Source organism: Chanodichthys erythropterus, chromosome 8 (genome assembly GCF_024489055.1).
Source record: "Chanodichthys erythropterus isolate Z2021 chromosome 8, ASM2448905v1, whole genome shotgun sequence".
NCBI classification, from domain to species: Eukaryota; Metazoa; Chordata; class Actinopteri; order Cypriniformes; family Xenocyprididae; genus Chanodichthys; species Chanodichthys erythropterus.
Genome location: NC_090228.1, coordinates 7,867,699 through 7,887,429, shown reverse-complemented (window position 1 = coordinate 7,887,429; position 19,731 = coordinate 7,867,699). Strand labels below are relative to the sequence as shown.

General features: G+C 37.3%; 1 protein-coding gene across 1 annotated transcript in view; it reads right to left on the bottom strand.

Moving 5' to 3' along the window:
• Positions 1-122: 122 nt before the first annotated feature.
• utp20 (UTP20 small subunit processome component) overlaps positions 123-19,731 on the bottom strand; it is a 27,660-nt gene continuing 8,051 nt past the window's right edge. Inside the window, exons 21-62 of the mRNA XM_067391683.1 lie at positions 19,225-19,501; positions 18,957-19,136; positions 18,720-18,810; positions 18,542-18,627; positions 17,845-17,970; positions 17,567-17,733; positions 15,989-16,197; positions 15,647-15,790; positions 15,175-15,254; positions 14,754-14,977; positions 14,524-14,668; positions 13,906-13,993; positions 13,666-13,809; positions 13,525-13,578; positions 13,281-13,433; positions 13,004-13,159; positions 12,779-12,919; positions 11,991-12,128; positions 11,752-11,891; positions 11,206-11,294; positions 10,795-11,120; positions 9,906-10,045; positions 9,069-9,225; positions 8,429-8,527; positions 8,179-8,346; positions 7,932-8,098; positions 7,691-7,832; positions 6,708-6,824; positions 6,404-6,574; positions 6,184-6,312; positions 5,915-6,025; positions 5,744-5,823; positions 5,580-5,649; positions 4,702-4,884; positions 4,493-4,624; positions 4,283-4,415; positions 3,864-4,045; positions 3,699-3,770; positions 2,809-3,048; positions 2,548-2,674; positions 1,738-1,883; positions 123-549 (exon numbers count right to left, since the gene is read on the bottom strand). Of these exons, the coding sequence (XP_067247784.1) occupies positions 394-549; positions 1,738-1,883; positions 2,548-2,674; positions 2,809-3,048; positions 3,699-3,770; positions 3,864-4,045; positions 4,283-4,415; positions 4,493-4,624; positions 4,702-4,884; positions 5,580-5,649; positions 5,744-5,823; positions 5,915-6,025; positions 6,184-6,312; positions 6,404-6,574; positions 6,708-6,824; positions 7,691-7,832; positions 7,932-8,098; positions 8,179-8,346; positions 8,429-8,527; positions 9,069-9,225; positions 9,906-10,045; positions 10,795-11,120; positions 11,206-11,294; positions 11,752-11,891; positions 11,991-12,128; positions 12,779-12,919; positions 13,004-13,159; positions 13,281-13,433; positions 13,525-13,578; positions 13,666-13,809; positions 13,906-13,993; positions 14,524-14,668; positions 14,754-14,977; positions 15,175-15,254; positions 15,647-15,790; positions 15,989-16,197; positions 17,567-17,733; positions 17,845-17,970; positions 18,542-18,627; positions 18,720-18,810; positions 18,957-19,136; positions 19,225-19,501 (6,080 nt within the window). The 3' untranslated portion in view covers positions 123-393. The remainder of the gene's footprint in view (positions 550-1,737; positions 1,884-2,547; positions 2,675-2,808; positions 3,049-3,698; positions 3,771-3,863; positions 4,046-4,282; positions 4,416-4,492; positions 4,625-4,701; positions 4,885-5,579; positions 5,650-5,743; positions 5,824-5,914; positions 6,026-6,183; positions 6,313-6,403; positions 6,575-6,707; positions 6,825-7,690; positions 7,833-7,931; positions 8,099-8,178; positions 8,347-8,428; positions 8,528-9,068; positions 9,226-9,905; positions 10,046-10,794; positions 11,121-11,205; positions 11,295-11,751; positions 11,892-11,990; positions 12,129-12,778; positions 12,920-13,003; positions 13,160-13,280; positions 13,434-13,524; positions 13,579-13,665; positions 13,810-13,905; positions 13,994-14,523; positions 14,669-14,753; positions 14,978-15,174; positions 15,255-15,646; positions 15,791-15,988; positions 16,198-17,566; positions 17,734-17,844; positions 17,971-18,541; positions 18,628-18,719; positions 18,811-18,956; positions 19,137-19,224; positions 19,502-19,731) is intronic.

The window sequence follows — 19,731 nt, the reverse complement described above, 5'->3', positions numbered from 1 at the left end:
AAATTTAGGCCTGATTCAGAATAATCATTGCAGCTGGTTTATGAGTTGATTTTTAATGTTACGTGGGTAGATATTTAAGGCCAACTGTCATTTGTATGCTTTGGATTTGTAATGGCATATTTATATTTGCACGTGTACAGGGGAGCACACTCCTGTGTTGTGGCTGTGAAATAAATATGCAGTCAACACATATTGCATCATGCATAACATAAAAAAATAGCTGTTTTTGCAAGTTTTCTTTTTATTTAAAAACTTCGCACAAATCCATATATTGATGTAAACTATCAGTCCTCTTACCACTGAAAACAGTTCAGGTACTGTTCCCAGGGTCCCTTGCGGTCTCGGATGTACTGTATTAAATTGCAAAAAAACATTAACTAGCAGAAAAATGGATCAACTGATCATGGCCAAGTCCTTGAGCGAGCTCCTTTTATGTTTCTTTGCTTTATGTCCTGTACGCACAAACTCGATTTTCCTCTTTTTGGCCTCGTTTTTCTTTAGCTGCTTCTTTATCTTCTTTCTGGCAGCAATGTCAGGATTTACAACAGCCTGTCAAGGGATAAAAGATAGGTAAAATGCATGGTTTAAGAAACAAATGGTTTAAAGCCCTTTCACACCAAGAATGATTAATATTTTAATGTCCATACTAACACACAATGTTTTATTGACTAACTGTGATGCAGTTTTGTCTGCCAGTTTAAATGCACAATCTTTATAGGAGGGTGGATTCTGATTGGCTGTTGTATATTTTTATCATTTATCAGCTTGAAAAGGGGAAAAAAGTAATTATTTCAAGTGATATCTTATAGTTGTGGTGTGGACTCTGAGTGATTTTTAAACTAAATTATTATTGTCCTTAGTGTGAATGAGCCTTTACTTACTAGTTGTGTCTAAATATTAGAGAAAGAAATATTTAAAGTGATAGTTCACCCAAAAATGAAAACTCATTTACTCAGCCTCAAGTTGTTCCAAACCTGTATGAATTTCTTTGTTCTGCTGAACACAAAGGAAGATATTTGGAAGATTATAGTATTTATTTTTCCTACTATGGTAGTCAATGGAGGGCGAGATCTGCTTGGTTACTGACAATCTTCCAAATAACTCCCTTTGTGTTCAGCAGAAGTAAGAAATTCATACAGGTTTGAAGCAACTTGAGGATGAGTAAATGACGACAGTTTTCATTTTTGGGTCAACTATCGCTTTAAATTACATCAAGTTTAAGACAAACACAAATGTTCTGGGAGGACTTAAGGCTGATTTATACTTCTGCATCTGTTTTCACTTATACTTCTGCGTCGTTGTCCGTGTCGACGTGCATGCAGACCACTAGTAGGAGGTGTCCGCGGTCATGTTGAGGATCAAAGCAAAAGCCGAAGCAGCTTTTCATTTTCATGTATGTTGTCAGAGAAGCTTACAAATAGAAACTGCAAAGAAGTGGCAAATAGGTAACGACTTTTGTTGCAGTATGACTATGTGTCCCCTGAAAGTGTTTTTCATTCCTATGAAAGTTGTAAACACTCGCTCTTCTCCTATTGCATCGCACCAATTTTTTGGACCCGAGGGAGGGGTTCTAGCAGACCAATCAGAGAAGAATTGATGCGTTGTTACATTTTTGAAGAGGTGCACATCAGGCTACGTCGTAGGCTACGCGTGGAACAAACAACCTACGCTGTAGCTACGGCGTACACTCGACGCAGAAGTATAATTCAGCCTTTAGAAGTTCTCAATGGCTCTTACCTGCACGGCCTTGACTTTCTTGCGTGAAGCTCGTCTCTGGGTGGCTTCTTTCTGCACTGCGACAAAAGCCAGTGAGAATCGCTCCAGACCGACCAGCTTCTTCAACATCTCGATCAACTCCTGAGCCAGGTTCTTCAGTGTGGGGTCTGAAACAAGCCAAAACAATTCATTAGAAGGCAGTTTCAGCCATACAGTCACTGCTTGATGGAGAAACACTAAAGCATCACAGTTTTAAAATTCTAATTTAGTGAAATATCTACCTTACTTGCACTAATGTTATACAGAGATATATACATCAAGTTACAAAAATTATTATTATTATTATTTTTTTTTTACAAAAATAGAAATATATTTGTTTCAAGTCCCAATTATTATTTTATTTCTGGTAATGTTTCCGTTTAGTTTTTTATTTAAATTTCTGTGCAAACATTCATCAGATGTTCTCTCCATGCAATAATAATAATGCTAACACTTTACAATATTAACTAAATTAACATGAACTAACAAACAATATTCCTACTGCCTCTATTAATCTTAAGTCAATGGTAATTTCAATATTTACCAATACATTTTTAAAATCCAAAGCTGTGAACTAACATGAACAAACTAATATTAACAAAGTTTTATAAGTACTTAAAATACTACCATAACACATTTTATTTGTAATGTGGCTTTCTCATACTCTAAGTGAAGGCAAAATACATAAAATATGATACAATAATATTAAAAAGCTTTACTAAAGAGATGTGTTTTGAGCAGTTTCTTAAAACAAATGTAGGTTTTATGTGTCTGTTGACTGTGTGGACTGACCTTGGTCTGCATATGTGCTGTCCAGCTCTCTGTAGAGAGGAGCAATGATTGTGGTCAGATACGGTCCAAGGCGGTCTTTTCCGAGATCCACAGCCATGGCTCCCAAGAACTTAAAAACACAAGTTCTCTACAAAAAGAAAAGGTGACAGAGAAACGTGTTTAATCAGCAAACCACCCTCAAACCAGAGGACATTCAACTGCCAGAGATCCATCTGTATCATTCAGAGACGTCAAGTCTAAACAGAAAGATTTAAAACCCACCTTCAAAGGCACTTTAGGTGTGTCTGCCGCTTCTCTTTTGGCCAGTAATGAAAGCTTCTTCATCACCCAGAGGAGAGACGCTGGCTTGTCCTTCTGCTCCTCTTCATTCCCCTCCGTTTTATCCGTCGTTTCTTCCTCTGCACCCTCTACCTCCTCCTGTTCTTCAGTTGGATTCACTGTATCGGACTCTGGTGAGATGAGGTAGATCACCTTGGCTGCGTAAATCAAGTTCTTCACCACCTGATCAAGGAACACACGACAGCGACATCAGATCACCATTACAAATGCTTTGAACAATTTCAGCAGTTTTTGTAATTTCAATCACATGCCCCCCCTCCAAAACACTGCCAGCCAATCCAAAGCCAGATAATCTCAACTACGAAGTTCAAAAGCGTTTCTGATTTTTTAAGCATGTGAGAAACAAATCACATGTTTTTTTACCTCACAAGATTTAACATTAAAATGTTACTGGCCTGTGATTGAATCTAACATATTAAAGTTACATTTACATTTTATACAGTTAATATATAAATGTCTACACACTATAGTGTTTAAAAAAAAATTAAGGTTCAAAAGGTTTATATATTTCATTAACAAAAATTGAAAACACCATATGAAGTCTAAAAAACAAATTAAATTCACAAAATACAGCCCAAACCTTAAAATTAAGGTTCAATCTTACTTTTATCAATATTTTGAATTAGCTTTAATTTTTTACATTTTTGTATTTTATATAAAATATATGTTAATTTTAATTTAATATATCTATAAAAACCCTGATAATAAGAATAACAACAACAAAAATAATCATTCATATTTTAATTAAATTACATAATTTTATTTAATATAAATATAATTAACACACAACAACAAATTTCATTATTTCCTACCTGCTCCCCAGCAGAAATATCCAAGAACTTGGACTGCAGTTGGTAACAGAAGGACAGGACCAGCTCTCTCATCTAACAGTTTAGAAATGAAAAAGGAGAAATTCTTTAATTAAAGTCTGTTTTTGTGAAATAAGGGTTTTAAGTGCATGTTCTCGGGACTCTTGCCTTCTGATACAGGTCATCTGTGAGAAAAACAGTGGCTACAGGGTGTGTGGTATTTTTCCCCTGAGAACTCCGTAAGGCCAACAGATCCTCGGGTTTATGAGCAGCAAACAGCAAACCAAAGATCTGAGAGGAGGTCAGCCACACCCACGAATGAGGGTAACGCAGATGGGAATAAATATGACCTGGAGAAAGAGAGAGAATTCATGAAGCATGGATGACAATATATCAGGTTCATAAGCACGTTTATAAACTCTTTCCCCGCCACTGACAAGATTTTCTGTCATTTATTAAAGACACAGCGCTTCCCCCACCATTAAGCAGTTTTTCCGAACCGCTTACAGAGCGTGTCGGAAATTAATTTTAAAAATAAATCATTGGCAGGGAAAGTGTAAACACTGACATTCTGTATGTGTTCATACCCCAGATGTTGTTGAGCAGGTCTGCAGGTTTGAGGAGCTCCAAAAAGCTGCATTCTTTGATGAGTTTGACGATGAGCGTGAGGTAACAGAACAGCAGCCTGTCAGCAGCCTTCTCATCCTCCTCTTCCTCAATCTGATCAATCATACCATTGATATTGTCAGACTCTAAATCATGTAAAAGAAGACCATAATATAAAAAGTTGCACTCACATCCTCAAAGTTGGAAGTGTGGATCTCTTTCTCAATGAGAGGAATCAGGACACCCAGTCTCCGGCTGAACTTTTCCCCTTGAGCTTCCACAAACAGCCCACAAACCTGAGCTCCCAGCCTCCGCATAGTCGTCTGCCAAAGCACAAACACACAAACTTTTAAAACTAAAACCAGAAGTGTAATTTTCAGCGTATTGTTTTCCTACTCACCTTCTCGCCTGTAAGCCAGCTGTTAACCAGGTTAAACATGGAATTTTGATCCTGTAAATTCAACTCTTTCAGCAGAGACTTGATGGCCAGAGCCGCCATTTTCTTACAGGATGCAGAATCGTCGTTTAACATGGCCAATGACAGAGGCACAAAGAACAAACCGCAGTGCTCGTGCAAGATAGCCTGTGAACAAAGAACAGATTAATCCTACAATTTCATAAACATCAAGCAGAAAATAATTTTGTTGCCAGTTTAAGAAGCATTTCAAACAGGATATTCAATGAGGAAAAAAGGTAGACTTAATTTATCCAACAGGTTTTTACATAATCATGGAGCAATATTTTGGGTTTAGGGTTAACTATATATATATAATCTTGCTCTGCACAATGAACAATAAGATAAGGAATGATTGTTTATAATGTAATGTTCATGGTTATTATAGTTCAACTAAAAATTCATTTGTTCCCTGAAATAAACTATAGAAAAATCCAGATTTTTTTTTTTTTGTAATCTAGTTGCCAAGGCAAAATTTATAATTTCCATTTAGTTTAACTTGATGAACATAAATAAATAAATAGACAATTTTTTTAAAAATAGACATTTAAATATTTGGCATAAACAACAAAATTACTAATATAATACTAAAATGAAAATTAAGTATAAATAAAACTAAAAAGTAATTTAAATTCAAAATATTAATAAAAATGTTAATAGAATCTTTAATCTAGAAAATATCTTTCTTATATATAAAGTATATTCTTTAGTGTTGATAAAATCGATACTAAAATCGTTTCTTTCAATAAAAACTTTAATATTAGCATTTAATATGACCATTTCCCACCCTCTCTCGGACGCTTATACTGTTTATGTTACTGTACCTGAGGAAAATTCTGGAAAATGTAAGCCATCAACTCAAGCGCAGACTGTCTCCCAGTGTCATATTCATAACTGAGAAGAAAGAAAAAAAAAAATTATTATTTGCCTCACATAAAGGAAACAATTGACATCCATCTTATTAATCAGATGCTAAAAAAAAACACACGTAAGCTGAGCAACAATGAAGTCAAAATGTTTCCTCAGCTTCTTCCCCAGTGGATAGTCCATCAGATACTTCAGGTAGATCTGCAGTCACAGGGCAGATATCAGTCAGATGATAGTTACGACAAGCAGGACCAGAATAAGCCTGGATGATGATGGCAATATCCTGACTGACCTGTCTGCAGCGCATGCGAACCTGTTCATTTGACCCGTCGATGGCAAACTTGGCCACTTTTTTCATAACATCCTCCATCTCCGGCACCACCAGTTTTCTGGAAAGAATCGCCTTCAAGAAAAGCAAACCCAGAACCGGTAATTTTATTTCAGTTACTGTTTATTTCAAGCAATTAATTTTTTTTAGGTTTAGTTAACAATAACCATGAGAATAACTAGTAAAAAGTATAAAGTATAAATATAAAAAAAAGTATAATAGGTTTAACTTACCCTCAGGAGGCCGAACGCTGTGGCTCGCCGAGAGTTATCATAAATGTCCTCCTCAGCATATCCCAGAAGCACTTGCAGCTGCGTTTCTGTTATTTGTTTCCTCACACTCTTAACCAAAACAGTTATGGCCTATAAAACAGAACATTTCTTGCTGGATGATTCACGTTTGGCATTTAAAATGAGGACGTAATAATGAGAAAGTGGTGAGGGTCTCTCGCACCTTAAAGCAGTTCTGAACCAGGAGGAAGTTCATGCCATGGCCGGCTCCAGCTTTGGCGTAATCCTTCAGTAGGACAAAGAGCTGCTTGGTCAGCTGGTCGTAATTCTGTTCCACCGCCGGCAGAGGAAACTTCAAGATCCAGATGAAGGCCTGCAGAGCCTCGGTAATCACCTGATGTGCACAGAACACGCAAGTTTTAGTTGTATTCATGCAATCACAGGTGTATAAAGGAACAGCGGTGCAGGAAAAACTGTTGTGATCATGCACAATACATAAATCAAACATATTATTAAGTAGGACAGACCTTGACATGCATGGAGTTAAGGCAGTCCAGGAGGAGAGAGACAAAAGGATCCAACATCTCCCTTACTGACGGGCAAGATGAGTTGATCTTTGAAGTCTTCAGACTACAGTGAAGCAACTGTGTAAGAGACATTTTGGGGTTTAAAGCAATACTGCAACAAAATATAAGTGATTATTTGTGAAATTTTGTGTTCAAATCAGTTTTTTCCTGTTTGAAAAATTTATATTCAGTAAGGACACATTAAACTGATCAAAAGTGGTAGTAAATACATTTATAATGTTAAAAAAGTTTTCCATTTCAAATAAATGTTGTTCTTTTGAACAGCCTATTCATCAAAGAATCCTAAAAAAAAAATAAAATAAAATAAAAAAATTAAAAAAGCAGCACAACTGTTTTCAACAGTGATAATAATAAGAAATGGTTCTTGATCAGCATATTAAAATGATTTCTGAATGATCATGTGACACTGAAGACTGGAGTAATGATGCTGAAAATTCAGCTTTGAATCACAGGAATAAATTACATTTTAAAAAATACTACAATCAAAATCAGTTATTTTAACTAGTAATATTATTTCACAATATTACTATTTTTACTGTATTTTTGATTAAATAAATGCAGACTTGGTGAACATTCACCAAGAGACTTTCAAAATCATAAAAAACAAAAACAAAAAAACATACAGACTCCAAAAATAAATTTAAAAAAGTCTAAATTGGTTGCTTGCTATTTAGCAAACACTTGGTTTCATTCATTTTGGCCCTGTCCCAAATGTCACAAGCACCCTTCTGAAACCTAAAATGACCAATGGGACACCCTACGGTCTTGGTGGCGACTGTACGTCCACAAGACCGTGAGTGCATGAAGTGTACTATATGGGACTCGAGCCACTGACGTACACTTTAACAGTCATAAAGCATGCTTTTAAGTCATTTCTTTTTGGGATTGAACCTTAGCCACAAAACCAAAGCATATTTTCTTACACTGAGACCCGTTTCCACCAGGATGTGCATGTTTGTTTTGCTACCAATGGCGGCTTTCACCCCTACTCTCTTAGGAGTGGTGGGCAGCAGTAAACAGCTTGGCGGAGGCAGACGAGGGTCTGGAGGTGGAAGAGGCTTCTCTCTGAGTAAATATAGGATGTGAAATTATTTAAATTAGATCTGATTGAACCAGTGCTAATGCATTTCTGAGTGTGTGTGTGTGTGTGTGTGTGTGACGTACTTGTTCTTGCTGGTAATGAGCGGGAGACTCTGACTGATGAGCCCGTGGCAGAGCAGTAGGATGGACTGAGGGCTCATGCTCTGATTGAGCATAAGTCCCATCACAATCCTCTTAAGCACAACATGCACTCGCCTTGACACCTTCAAACTATTTGTGTTCTCAAGCACCTGAGAGGAAGATGAAGACCAGATAAGTCTCTTGAGAAATCATTAAGCTGTTGTTGAGATGCAGCTCACTGGTCATTTACCTCTTTGAGTGGCAGGATGAGGTGGGTGACACGCTCCTGACTGCAGAACTGGCCGAGCAGCTCGTACGAGTCTGAGCTTTTGCTGTGACGGGCCTCCATCACCTTGGAAACTATTCCTTTGACGTCCTTCTCCTCGGCTACGTCTCCGAACAGCTCGTTGTTAAAGATCTGGGAAGAGAGTTAGTCGATAAAAATTGTACAACTGATTTAAAATTATGATTGATAATGTAATATTGATGGCGGCATTTACCGTGATGAGCATGTCCATGCATGGGTCAAGATCCCCGGCGGCCAAAGATGGTTTTAGGACAGTAAGCAATTGGTATACTGTGAAGGTCAAAACATGGACCTGTGGGGAGAAATTATACATGGGTCAGTGACTTGACGCTCATTCTGAAGTCTATTCAATTATTTAAAAAAAAAAAAAAAAAAAATTAAATTACAATTTATACAGTCAATGACTTACAACTCTTCTATGATGAACATCAATATCTAAATTTATATTCATTTTGATATGTTTGCAGGTCGAAATTCTTTGCCATAAGTATGGTAATTAAGGAATCATGTTTTATTATTTCTTTTTGAAATTTGAAGCTATTTTGCTTTCAAATATTAATTTTATCTAGCAAAAAGTTTTAAAGCATTTTTGGACCATCTCTGCTTGTTTGCTACTTTGCAACTTTGACAGCACGGCTTAATTTAAAATCATGTTTTCCATTTTCTGAAAATTAGTGTTTTTGGAGATACAGAGTTTCCACCCGACAGCGACAATATATTTGATATGTCTGTAAACCTTTTAGAAAATTATTAAAATAAGTACACTCGAGTATATCCAACATGTATACAAAGATCACATTTTACAAGATTGATAATAAAAGACAGTATTTTACCTGATACCCCTTCACTAAGACCGCTTGCATCTCATTGAGCAGATAATGAAGGTATTGATGCCCAAGTGTCTCTATGATCTTCATCAAAGTGTTGCGAGCGACATCACGGATCTCCTGGAAACGGCTCCTCAGGTGGACGCACACTTTCAGAAGAATGCTGCATAAATAAACACCAAACTCCATCATTTATCACATTTTTTGGACTGATGATCACGTAAAACTAAAGAAAACTTGGAATATTTGCAACACAACCACTAATCCATCTCTCTCACACTCAAACAAACACTTGCATTAAAGAGGACATATTAAATCTTTCTCTTTTAAGTCTTGATTTTGTTTTTGGGGTCTACTAAGAATATTTTATATTTGACATTGTTGCAGCACCTCTCTTCCCAGTCTGTCATTATCACTTCTATTTAGCTCCTGTCTCTATGAAGCCCCTCCTTCTGAAAAGCATAATGTGCACTGACTGGTCAGCTGAACCAGTGTGTTGTGGTTGGGAAATGTCACGCCCCTTACCATAACTGCGAGTTTCAACATACTACTAAAAGCAACTCAACCAGGCCTTGCCCTTTTTTGGGCCGGAATAATTTAAATGAGGAATACTGTGATGTGTTCGTTCCCAGAAGAAAACTCAAGACTACAATCGAGGCATTTCAGCAAGTTCAGAAACAGTGTTTACTGATAAAGAGAATAACTTTCTTTGGATTGACTTTGTTCATTTTTGTGTATTTTTCAAGCTCAAACAGCAACATTACACACTAAAGAAAGTTGAAAATGTACAAAAGCATAAAAAAATCCTCATTAAGAAAATGGGTAATGATAGAAAAAATATACCCTGGCAAGTTTGCTTCCATGACATCCTTTGGCAGAGACTTCATGAGTTGAACCATGGCGAATGCAATAGGCACTCTGGTCACTTCTTCTTCTTTCACATCCTTAGACTTTACCATCTTGTGCTCGTCATCTCGCTTAACCTGCAGAAATAAACATCGGTGTACAATTAGTTCACGCTGAACACTTTATTTCAGTGGTGAGCACAACAGGTTATAAACAGAATATTTATCTGTGGCATTTATTTTGGGGGCTTATTGAGTCATTAGAGAACAAATTAACACCAAATTAATGGAATCAACTGTTAGTTGTCAATTGTTAGTTATAGTAGTGGCCAAAAGTGATGTCTGGCTTAGGAAAATTGTCATCTTCACTCTTTTTTCAGATATTATTAAGAAATTGTTAAAGATTTTGTAAGAATATTGCGGAGTTGTGCTTGGAGTCAATTATTTTATTTGTGATAAAGCACAGAAACATGCCAAATTGTGCCGTCATAATTTTTTGGCCAGGCTGTCATGAACAACATGCAAAAACAAGAGAGAACCAATGAAATATTAATAAATGATTCCTGTGAGCTTTTGTTTTTCAATGCATTTTTTTGCATAGTAAACTTTTTTGCCAAATAATTTTGTAAGATAATTACCTTAACCAAGTTTAGGGTTTCATTCTTCCTTTAAATTTAAAATATTAAAAGCCTATAAAATATTGTCCTCATATTTTGATGGTTTAATTGAACTTTTAGGGTCAGTAAAAAAATAAATATCCCCTACGGACATCACTTTTTGGCCGCTACTGAACATACTTTGTATAAATGTAGTCCACTACGAGTCTTCAGTCTTGCTCTACTCTAAACTATATTCATTAAATAAAAGTATGATGAATGAGTTCACACCTTCGCAGTGAGGCACTTGTGAAGTTTAGGCAGGACGGTCTGAATGAGCGTGTGATGAATGGAGGAAACGAGTGCCTCTAGATCCTGTTTACTCTGTGGAAGCCCACTGTTGACAACAGGAGCTACTTTCTTCACTTGGTTCTCTTTGCCTTTTTGTTTAGCAGGGTCTTCCGTCTCAGCATCCATTACTGTGGAAACGGCTGCTTCAGCCTCATCGGTTTCCATGGCATCTTCAGCATCACTTTCATCTGTGTCCATGGTTTCTGCTGCCTCGGCCTCTTCCTCTTCCACCACGGCCTCTTCCTCTTCCACCACAACACTGGGCTCTGAAGTTGATAGATTATGTTGGTCAAGTTAAGCACTGTGTAGGTTAACAGGAAGTATAATGTGACTGTTGTGAAACATTCTCACCTTCGGTTTCCCTGTTTTTGGCCGCCTCGATTTCTTTACTGAGAGTCTCATGGTCAAAGTGGAACGCATCAAGAACAGTCAGCAACAAACTACACCAATGAAAAGAATCAAAGTCTTTCAGCATCATAAACGAGACAAAACATCACAGAAAAGGCACAAATGCACAAGAGGATGTTGTGGAATTTCTTTCCGGGGAAAAATATTGTACATAATTTGCGACATCAAGGAACTGCTATCAATATGTGGGTTATTGAAATCGCTATTTGTGATCATGCGTACAGTGTATAGGAAGAGGCGGTACTGACCACACATTTTACAAGATATCAGTCATCTCTCCTTACTTTCATCACGTGATAAGTGAAATCTGACTCCTGCTGCGAATGAGCAGATGCTATCAGTTTATAATAGTAGCGTCCATTGTCTATCTAAACTAATTGGTTTTTACTCCTATAAAAAAGTAGAACGACAGTGGGGCCAAGTTGTGCAAGTAATGTCACTTGTATACGGCCAAACACAGTGTAACACCGACTACCTCTGCAAGCCTACCTGACGGACAGTTTCTGCTCAGCTACTCCAGACTGTAAAATATGGACGAAGTGTTTGACGTAGAACAAGTACTTGGACCAGGTCAAGCGTCTGCACACGGCACCAATAACTTCTATGGCAGCTGTTCTCATGGGTTCATACTGGGAACACAAAGAATTGATCCATTAAAAACACATAACCACCAGGATGGTGACATAACAATTGAAATAGTTAAAAATATCACCAGTATAAGTAACAACCTTCAACAGTTTTTCGTCAACTAGAACGATCATGGCGTAGGGCATGATGTAATTCTGCATTGAGCGTGATGACATCACAATCTGGCCCTCGGTCAGCTGCCTGGCAAACTTCCTGAGCGCTCGACCCCTTCTGTAAACCTGAAAAACAAACAGACAGTGTTTTATGCTTTTATGGTGAGCCAATTTTTAAATAAGAGTCAAAGTGGCAATGTATGTGACCCTGGACCACAAAACCAGTCATAAGGGTCTTTTTTTTTTTTTTTAATTTAATCTAATTAAATTTTTTAATCTAATTAAATAAGCTTTAGGACAATATTTGGCCACGATATAACTATTTGAAAATCTGGAATCTGCCTTTAAAGTTGTCCAAAGTCCTTAGCAATGCATATACACTCACAAAAATACAGTAGGAAAATAAATACAATGTATTGTTGGCTATTGCTACAAATATACCCGTGCGACTTATGACTGGTTTTGTATGACTGGTATACATACATGTATATAAAATGTTTATTAATATTTTCATTTAATTGCTAAATACTATACACACATTTTTCTATACAAAAGGTTTGCTCTGATGAGAACTACTAAAACTGATTTGAACTCCATTATGCAGAGAGTAAAATAAGCTAAGCTTGTTTCATCAAGGAGTGCACTTACATACTATTACACTACATAATATTAAATATTTGGGCCCCTTTTTCTCCAAGCTCCAGCCAATTGAGGATTTATGAGGTGTCTGGTTTTGAGTCTAACTGATGAGTTTTGATAAAGAGTCCTGACGTTACCTGTATGTGCTTCATAAGCTCAAAGAAATCTGCTTCAAGATCAGTATAAGCTGTCAGCTGAACCAGATCACGAAACTCTGATCGGTTTGGAAATGTCTTCACCAGGCAGGCCAGAATCGTAGTGTATTCATTTCGTACACTCTGGAAAAAAATATATAAATGTGTCAAATGCATGTGGAATGTAAATAGAGCAGTGCTGTAATTAATGTAAGCTGACATTTTCACCTCAGTCTTGCTCTTTAAACCCTTTTGCAGTGCATCCAGTATCGTGTACTGCACAATCTCCTTGTATTCGGCCTCTGGGCATCCGATTTCTGAGAGCTGTGCTATTATGGCTGACAAACACATGGTGGCGCTGTCTGCCAGAGACATGTCGCCGATCTGTCTCAGAAACACACAAAAAGCATTCAAAACACAAAGCAGGGCAAGACAAAAAGATACACAACATGAGATCTTCGATGCTAATAGTAACGTCACAAGAATCTCAAATCTTGACGGTCACCTCTAATGAATGGAAGCAGTTGTGCATGACAGCGGTCAGGTATCTCATATCCAGCGTACTCATCTCTTTAATGTTCTTGGTGGCCTTCTGGAACGCCATGAGACGCACGTCAAAGTGAATCTCGTCTAGATGGCGGCTGTCAAATGCGTTGAGCTGGAGAAGAGAGGAGATCCGGTCAAATACAAACATGTCTGGAAGAAAAACAAATCTAAAGCAGTTTCTGATTGCCTCAATGGGCATTTACCTCAATGACAATGTCTGTGATGTACTTCAGTTCACTGTCCATGTCTGACAGAGCCTGTGGGGAGAGATATCATCAGTCGGAAAGAGTTTTGAAAAATATATTAAAGTGGTGTTAAAAGTGTCTGGAGATGCAGAAAATGACCTGGAACACTTCACACAGAGCCTGACGTGAAAGTCTGTTGTGGATGACGGAGAAAAGTTTGCTGAGAGGCTTGAGGAACACGCTGGGGTCTGAACACTGTCTCAGCAGGTTCTGCACAGTACCCAGGATATCCAACTCTGTTTCCTGAAAGAAAACAACAAGTAAATAATAAGAAAATGAAATTGAGATCTAAAACAATAAAATATTAATATACATTATGTAGTGACATGAGGAGCGTACCTGTGCAGTTTTGGGTTTGTGAAGGTAAGGTAGAAGCAAACCAGTTAGCGTTGCACTCTGTCCTTTTTCAGTCACAAATCTGCTGATCCTGGAACACAACGAAGGCTGAAATTTACTGCATTGCACATGGCAGCATTTTTTATTATTATCAATGCTGAAAATGCTGAAAATATTTTTGTGGAAACCTGATAACTTCTTTTTCAAGATTCTTTGATGAATAGAAAGTTCAAGAACAGCATTTTCTTATAACAGAAATGTATTTAGTGTCACTTTTGATCAATTTTAATTTATTTTTTTTATCCTCAAAAATATAAGCAACACAAGCATTTTCAAAATTGAAGATAATAAATGTTTCTTGAGCCGCAAATCAGCATATTAGAGTGATTTGAAGGACCATGAGATCGGATTGGATTCTGGCTTGTTTTTATTGTTCACCAGCTAGAAAAAAATTGTTATATTGTTGATATTGTTTCTCTATATCCTTATCATTGTGATGAGGACTTCGCTATTCTCATATAATTAGTTTGACTATTAAAACTTTATCGTTATAGTAATCGTCCTTAGTGTGAATGGCTCTTTAAGCTGCCTTTACATATAGACAGAGATATATGAACATACTTTGAAAGGATGTTGAGCTCTTTGCTGACTTGAACTCTGAATTTTTTCTTTTTCAGGCGTTCAGAGTTGCGCACAACTCCGCCGAGGTACTGCAGCAGTGCTGGGATGTGAGGAAGTAGCAGACGGCAGCCGATAGTCAGAGGATCTACCCAAAGAAAAGAAACAGGGATGTCAAATATGCAAAGAATTGTGGGTCCTCCAGCATAATCATCAACACCCGCTGTCAGTACCTGATACATCACAGCTTTCAGGTATCACACAGTCATTCACAATCAACTCTGCCTCATTCTCCTTTGGTTCAAAGTCTGGAGCGGTCAGCAAGGTCTCGGCTATGTCCATCACCATGGCCATTGTGACGGCAGACGTGTTTTTGGAGGATAACAGAGCAAAAACATTGAGCAGGACATCACATTCAGGGTGGCCAGGTCTCTGCTTAGCAAGCAATGGGAAAAATCTGACAGAGAGAAAATACATTTATATTAAATTAAGAGTGCATTACAATAACATTTTAAATCAGCAATAAAATCTGTTGACAATGGTGTCAAAAACTGTGCTCAGGAGTAAAAATAAAAAGAAGCCTGGGTATTTTAACAGAAAGGCAGTACTTCCATTCATACGCTGATTCATTTTTCTATGAGAGGCCTGTCTTACCTAGCGTTTTGGGTCCACACATGGATGACTTTCAGGAGGGGCGATGGTGCATATGTGCTTTCAGTGGGCAGACGGCACACCTAACAAAACAAAACACAACCAGGTCATCTAGGTTACTTACTAAATCTATACCGATTCCAATCCACATTTAAATATATCGAGACTGCATCAGCACACAAATCAGATTTGTAAATAAAATTAGCTCTTTTTCTAATTTGTAGACAGCTTAATCATTTCATTATTGTTGTTTTATAAAGCGATGTGCTGGAATTTATTTACAAGGAAGTAAAATATCTATAGTTACAGTAACATCTTCAGCTAGTCAGCTTGAGATCTGTTACCTGTTACATTTAAATTGGTTATATCTCTTAAGCCTAGTAGTGAATGTTTTGTTTTTTAACTGCTAGAGGGCCAAAAGTTATATAGTGTAATTTGCTAAAGCTATCTCATCAAATTTCTCTCTTACACACACCTGAGGCCACACCACAGCTTGGAAGACAGCGTCCAGCTCATCTGCAGTGAAGTTGTAACACTCAAAGCCATCAAAGAAGTCTTTTATGCGCAGAATCCCCAGACGACGCAAGTTCTTCAGAGGATTGATGCAACCAGGCTTGAGCTACACAAACATAAAGAACAGTGAGCTCAGCAGCCCAAAGTAGATTTACCCACCACACAATATAAAAACTGTATGAGAAAAAGAAGAAAACCCTCTAGTTGGTATCTTTGAAGAGGAACTCCAGCAAAATTTCATGCAATATTTCAGTTTGTATATAAAGTTAAACAATTAATGAGGATGTTTTTGCATTCAGCTCACCTGCTCTCTTTGATCCAGTACAAATGACACAGAGGCTGTGATGCACAGCAAGATCTGCAAAACTTTGGGCAGGTAGATTTGGATGAGATGGCCTAGTTTCTTGATGAGCAACTCTATGGTGTTGAGCAGGCTGTGTTGGCGACCCAGAGGGAGAACGGCAGACAGGTTCGTTTCACCTATGGCTCGATCTACCGCAGCGAGGCATGCTCCTGCAAGCAACAAATTATTCATTTTCTAAAATCAGTGCTTGCTTCTGATCCATCTTTAAGAAAAATCTGTTGGTAGCTTCTCACAAAAAAAAAAGTGTTAATTTATTAAAGCTCAAGTATGTTGCCTATATGGACATGAGTGCACTATTGTTTGTCATTTAAGTTTTTAAATTCTGCAAATAACCTAAATATTTGTGATAATGGTCCAATATTAAATTCATTAATGGTCCAAATAAGAGAAATAGCCACGAATGATGAAGAATCCAATATCGACCAATAACAATAATACTCAAATATCGAAAATAATCAGTATGGTACAGATATATTGTGCAATCATAATGAAATGTATTTAAATTGCTTAAAAAAATAATGTTGAAAATCAATTTTATATCCTTAATTTTATTATGTGGTAATTAAGAATTTACAATCAGTGTTGTTATTTTAACTAAAACTTAAGCTATTCAAAATCCTGAATTGAAATAAAGCTGAAATAAAATAAAAATTAGATTAGAATTATTATATTATAATAAATTAGAACTATTAGATGACAAAACCACTTAACAAAATTACTAAAACTTAAATTAAAATGAATGAAAAACGAAAATAACAGCTAATTAATCAAAATATAAATACATACTATAATAGTACCAAAATAATACTAAAAGAACACTGTTAATGTGCTTTTTAGTGGCTATATTAAAAATATAGCACAGCCCCTTGTAGTGTGTAAAATCAAACAGTGTGTGTTTGCAATCTCAAACACAAATGCATCTTAGGGTATGTTCACACTTGGCAGGTTTGGTTTGTTTAAAACAAACTCTGGTGCAATTGCTCTGTTAGTGGGGTTCATTTGAATAAGTGTGAATGCTTCCATCCAAACCTTGGTGCGCACCAAACAAGCAAACTGAAAACGGGGGTTTGATTTAAATATGAAGCTGATCTTTGTTTATGTGTGAGACGGAGGAATTCCTGACAGTATTTTGACTCAATGATATTTTATAAGCTCTTCACGAGTTTAAAAAACAAAATAAAACACAATCATATGTACACAGATACAACAAGCTCATTTAGCCCATCACACAGCATTGTTTTGGATGTTCGGGAAGTTCCGTCGCAAAACATACATCATAAAAGCAGATTTTTTTATTGTCGTTTGTTCTGTATCTTTTGATTCAGTGTTAAAAATGACAGCGTGAATGTCAAGAAAACCAGGACTAAATGTATCATTTTCTTTTTTGGTCTTGAAAAAAAAAAAAAAAAAGAACCAGAACACACCCTTAATCTAATGAACTGTCAAAAGGTAATTATAAGGTGTATGTTAGGTGGTTTTGTTAGGATTTAATAATTCTAATAAGCTTTAAGTCATTACCTTCAGCGTGATGACGAACAGGCTCCAGCAGAAGATCTATAAACATGCCTAACTCCTCTGGCAGACAGCCCGCCAGGAAGCGCAGCACTATGGAGGAGCGTGAAGACGTGCTCGCCTTACTCTGAAACCTATTACCAACCCTAGAACACATCCTCCCGTACAGTATCCTGCAGGAATAAATAAAAACTACTAATTGCAAGCACATAAAATTCACACTCAGAGAAGAAAAAACCCTGAAGCACTGATTTTATTAATATGCATTGTGTGTAAGCACACACCTCATAAGCATGGGAATGAGTTGGGGTCTGTGTGACGAAAGTACCACAGCTCCTTCTTCTGCAATGTTGAAATGGACAATCTCATCTTTAAAATTCTTGTCATCCAGAAGTCTCACCAGATTGTCTCTGTAAACAGTGACAAATCGACAATCTTTATGGACCTAAAACAAAGCCCTGGGGAACACCGCTGCTGCAACAATGTTTAAAAAGTTTTCACAGTGCAGCTTTAAGCCATCATACTAATAAACCCCAAAAAATAAGTAATACAAAATGTTTGCACAAATAGAAAATGTTTAAAACTTGTTTAAAGCATCTTCACAGCAAGTTTGAGGTTGGAGAAAAGCCTTCTTTTTTATAACAGGCTTAAAATTAGGTCAGTGAGGGTTGCCTCTAGGTATTTGTTTTCCCTGCACCAAATGACAAAAGTGGCTCAAAGTAACTCAGAGATGTGAAATGAATCCAGAGATATGAAATCTTAATAGACTTCCTTAGGCAATTGGAACATTCCGGTATGCCAGTAGTGAGAGTAAGGTAACCAAAGAAGTCTGTTGGAAGATACCATCAGTCTCAGCTCTGGATATAAAGCATTCTATTCACAAACTGACCTAGTTACTGTATAATACAGAGTTATTACTGAAAAAAGAAAGAAAGAAGAGGAGGGAAAGGGTCTTTTGGTGCTTTGTGTTACAGATCTTACTTGTAAGGGAGAATATTTGGGTCTTTGTATGTCATCAAACATTCAAGTGCTATTTTCTGGATTTGTTGATCTTTATGGCACAGGAGCTGTGGGTTTAGAGAAAGAATTAGTCTCAGCTGGCCGTTCACCAATTATTGATAAGCAGAATTAGCTTTGAAACAAAGCTGGGAAACCATACCTGGGTGTACAGCTCACTCAGATTTGCCTCCATGTATAAAGCTTTTGGGTTGGTGAATTTGGAAAAGACCTTCAAGTGAGAAATGAGCTGCCTGAAACAAAAACACAGATTCTGATGAGAAACAAATGAATGCTTGTCTTTCTGGTATATTAGATATGCACATCTAGTTTGAGTAAGTTCTTCAAGTAGGTAACTAGAGGACAAAGACGGATGTTAGAAGAGAAGATCATCTCTTACTTGGCTGCTGCTCTTCTTGGCCTCTTCTTCTTGATTTGTTTGGAAACTTCCTCCTTTTCTTCATCTTCTTCCATTTCAGCATCTCCTTCTTCACCCATTTCCTGCTCTGATGAAGAGCTGCTTTTCTTCATGAGGTCCTGAGTGGGAGCCATTAGCAGGTCAGATGGGTAGAACTCATTACTGTGAACACAAAGACCAAAGAGAAAAGGCAGTCATGAAAAACTTTCTAGAGACACAAATAGGTTGATGCCATGAAGCTCATACACACCTGATGAAGCGCAGCAGTAATGGGCTGAGCTCTCGGCTGCGTGGCTCCACTCTTTCTGGAAACTTGGACATGGCTTGCCAAAGCAAGCCACGGAAGTTTGTGAAGTCTGTTCGCTCAGTGGGATTCAGCACCTTGTCCAGCTCTTCCAGAAACACAACTCCCATGTCCCCGCTCTCGATCACGCTGGTCCCTGGACCTCTAAGCTGCTTTGTGGCTTGATGTTTTCCACCACCTCCTTCATCATCGTCATCATCATCATCTGCCCGGAGCTCTTCCTCTGAAAATAAAGATTCATAACAGACCCAAAAATGAAAATTCTGTCATTAATTACTCACCCTCATGTCTTTCACACCTGTGAGACCTTCGTTCATCTTCGGAACACAAATTAAGATATTTTTGATAAAATCCAAAGGCTAAGTGAGGCCTCCATTAGAGACAGTAAGATAATTAACACTTGCGAATGCCCGAAAAGGTACTTAATACATATTTAAAACAGTTCATGTGACT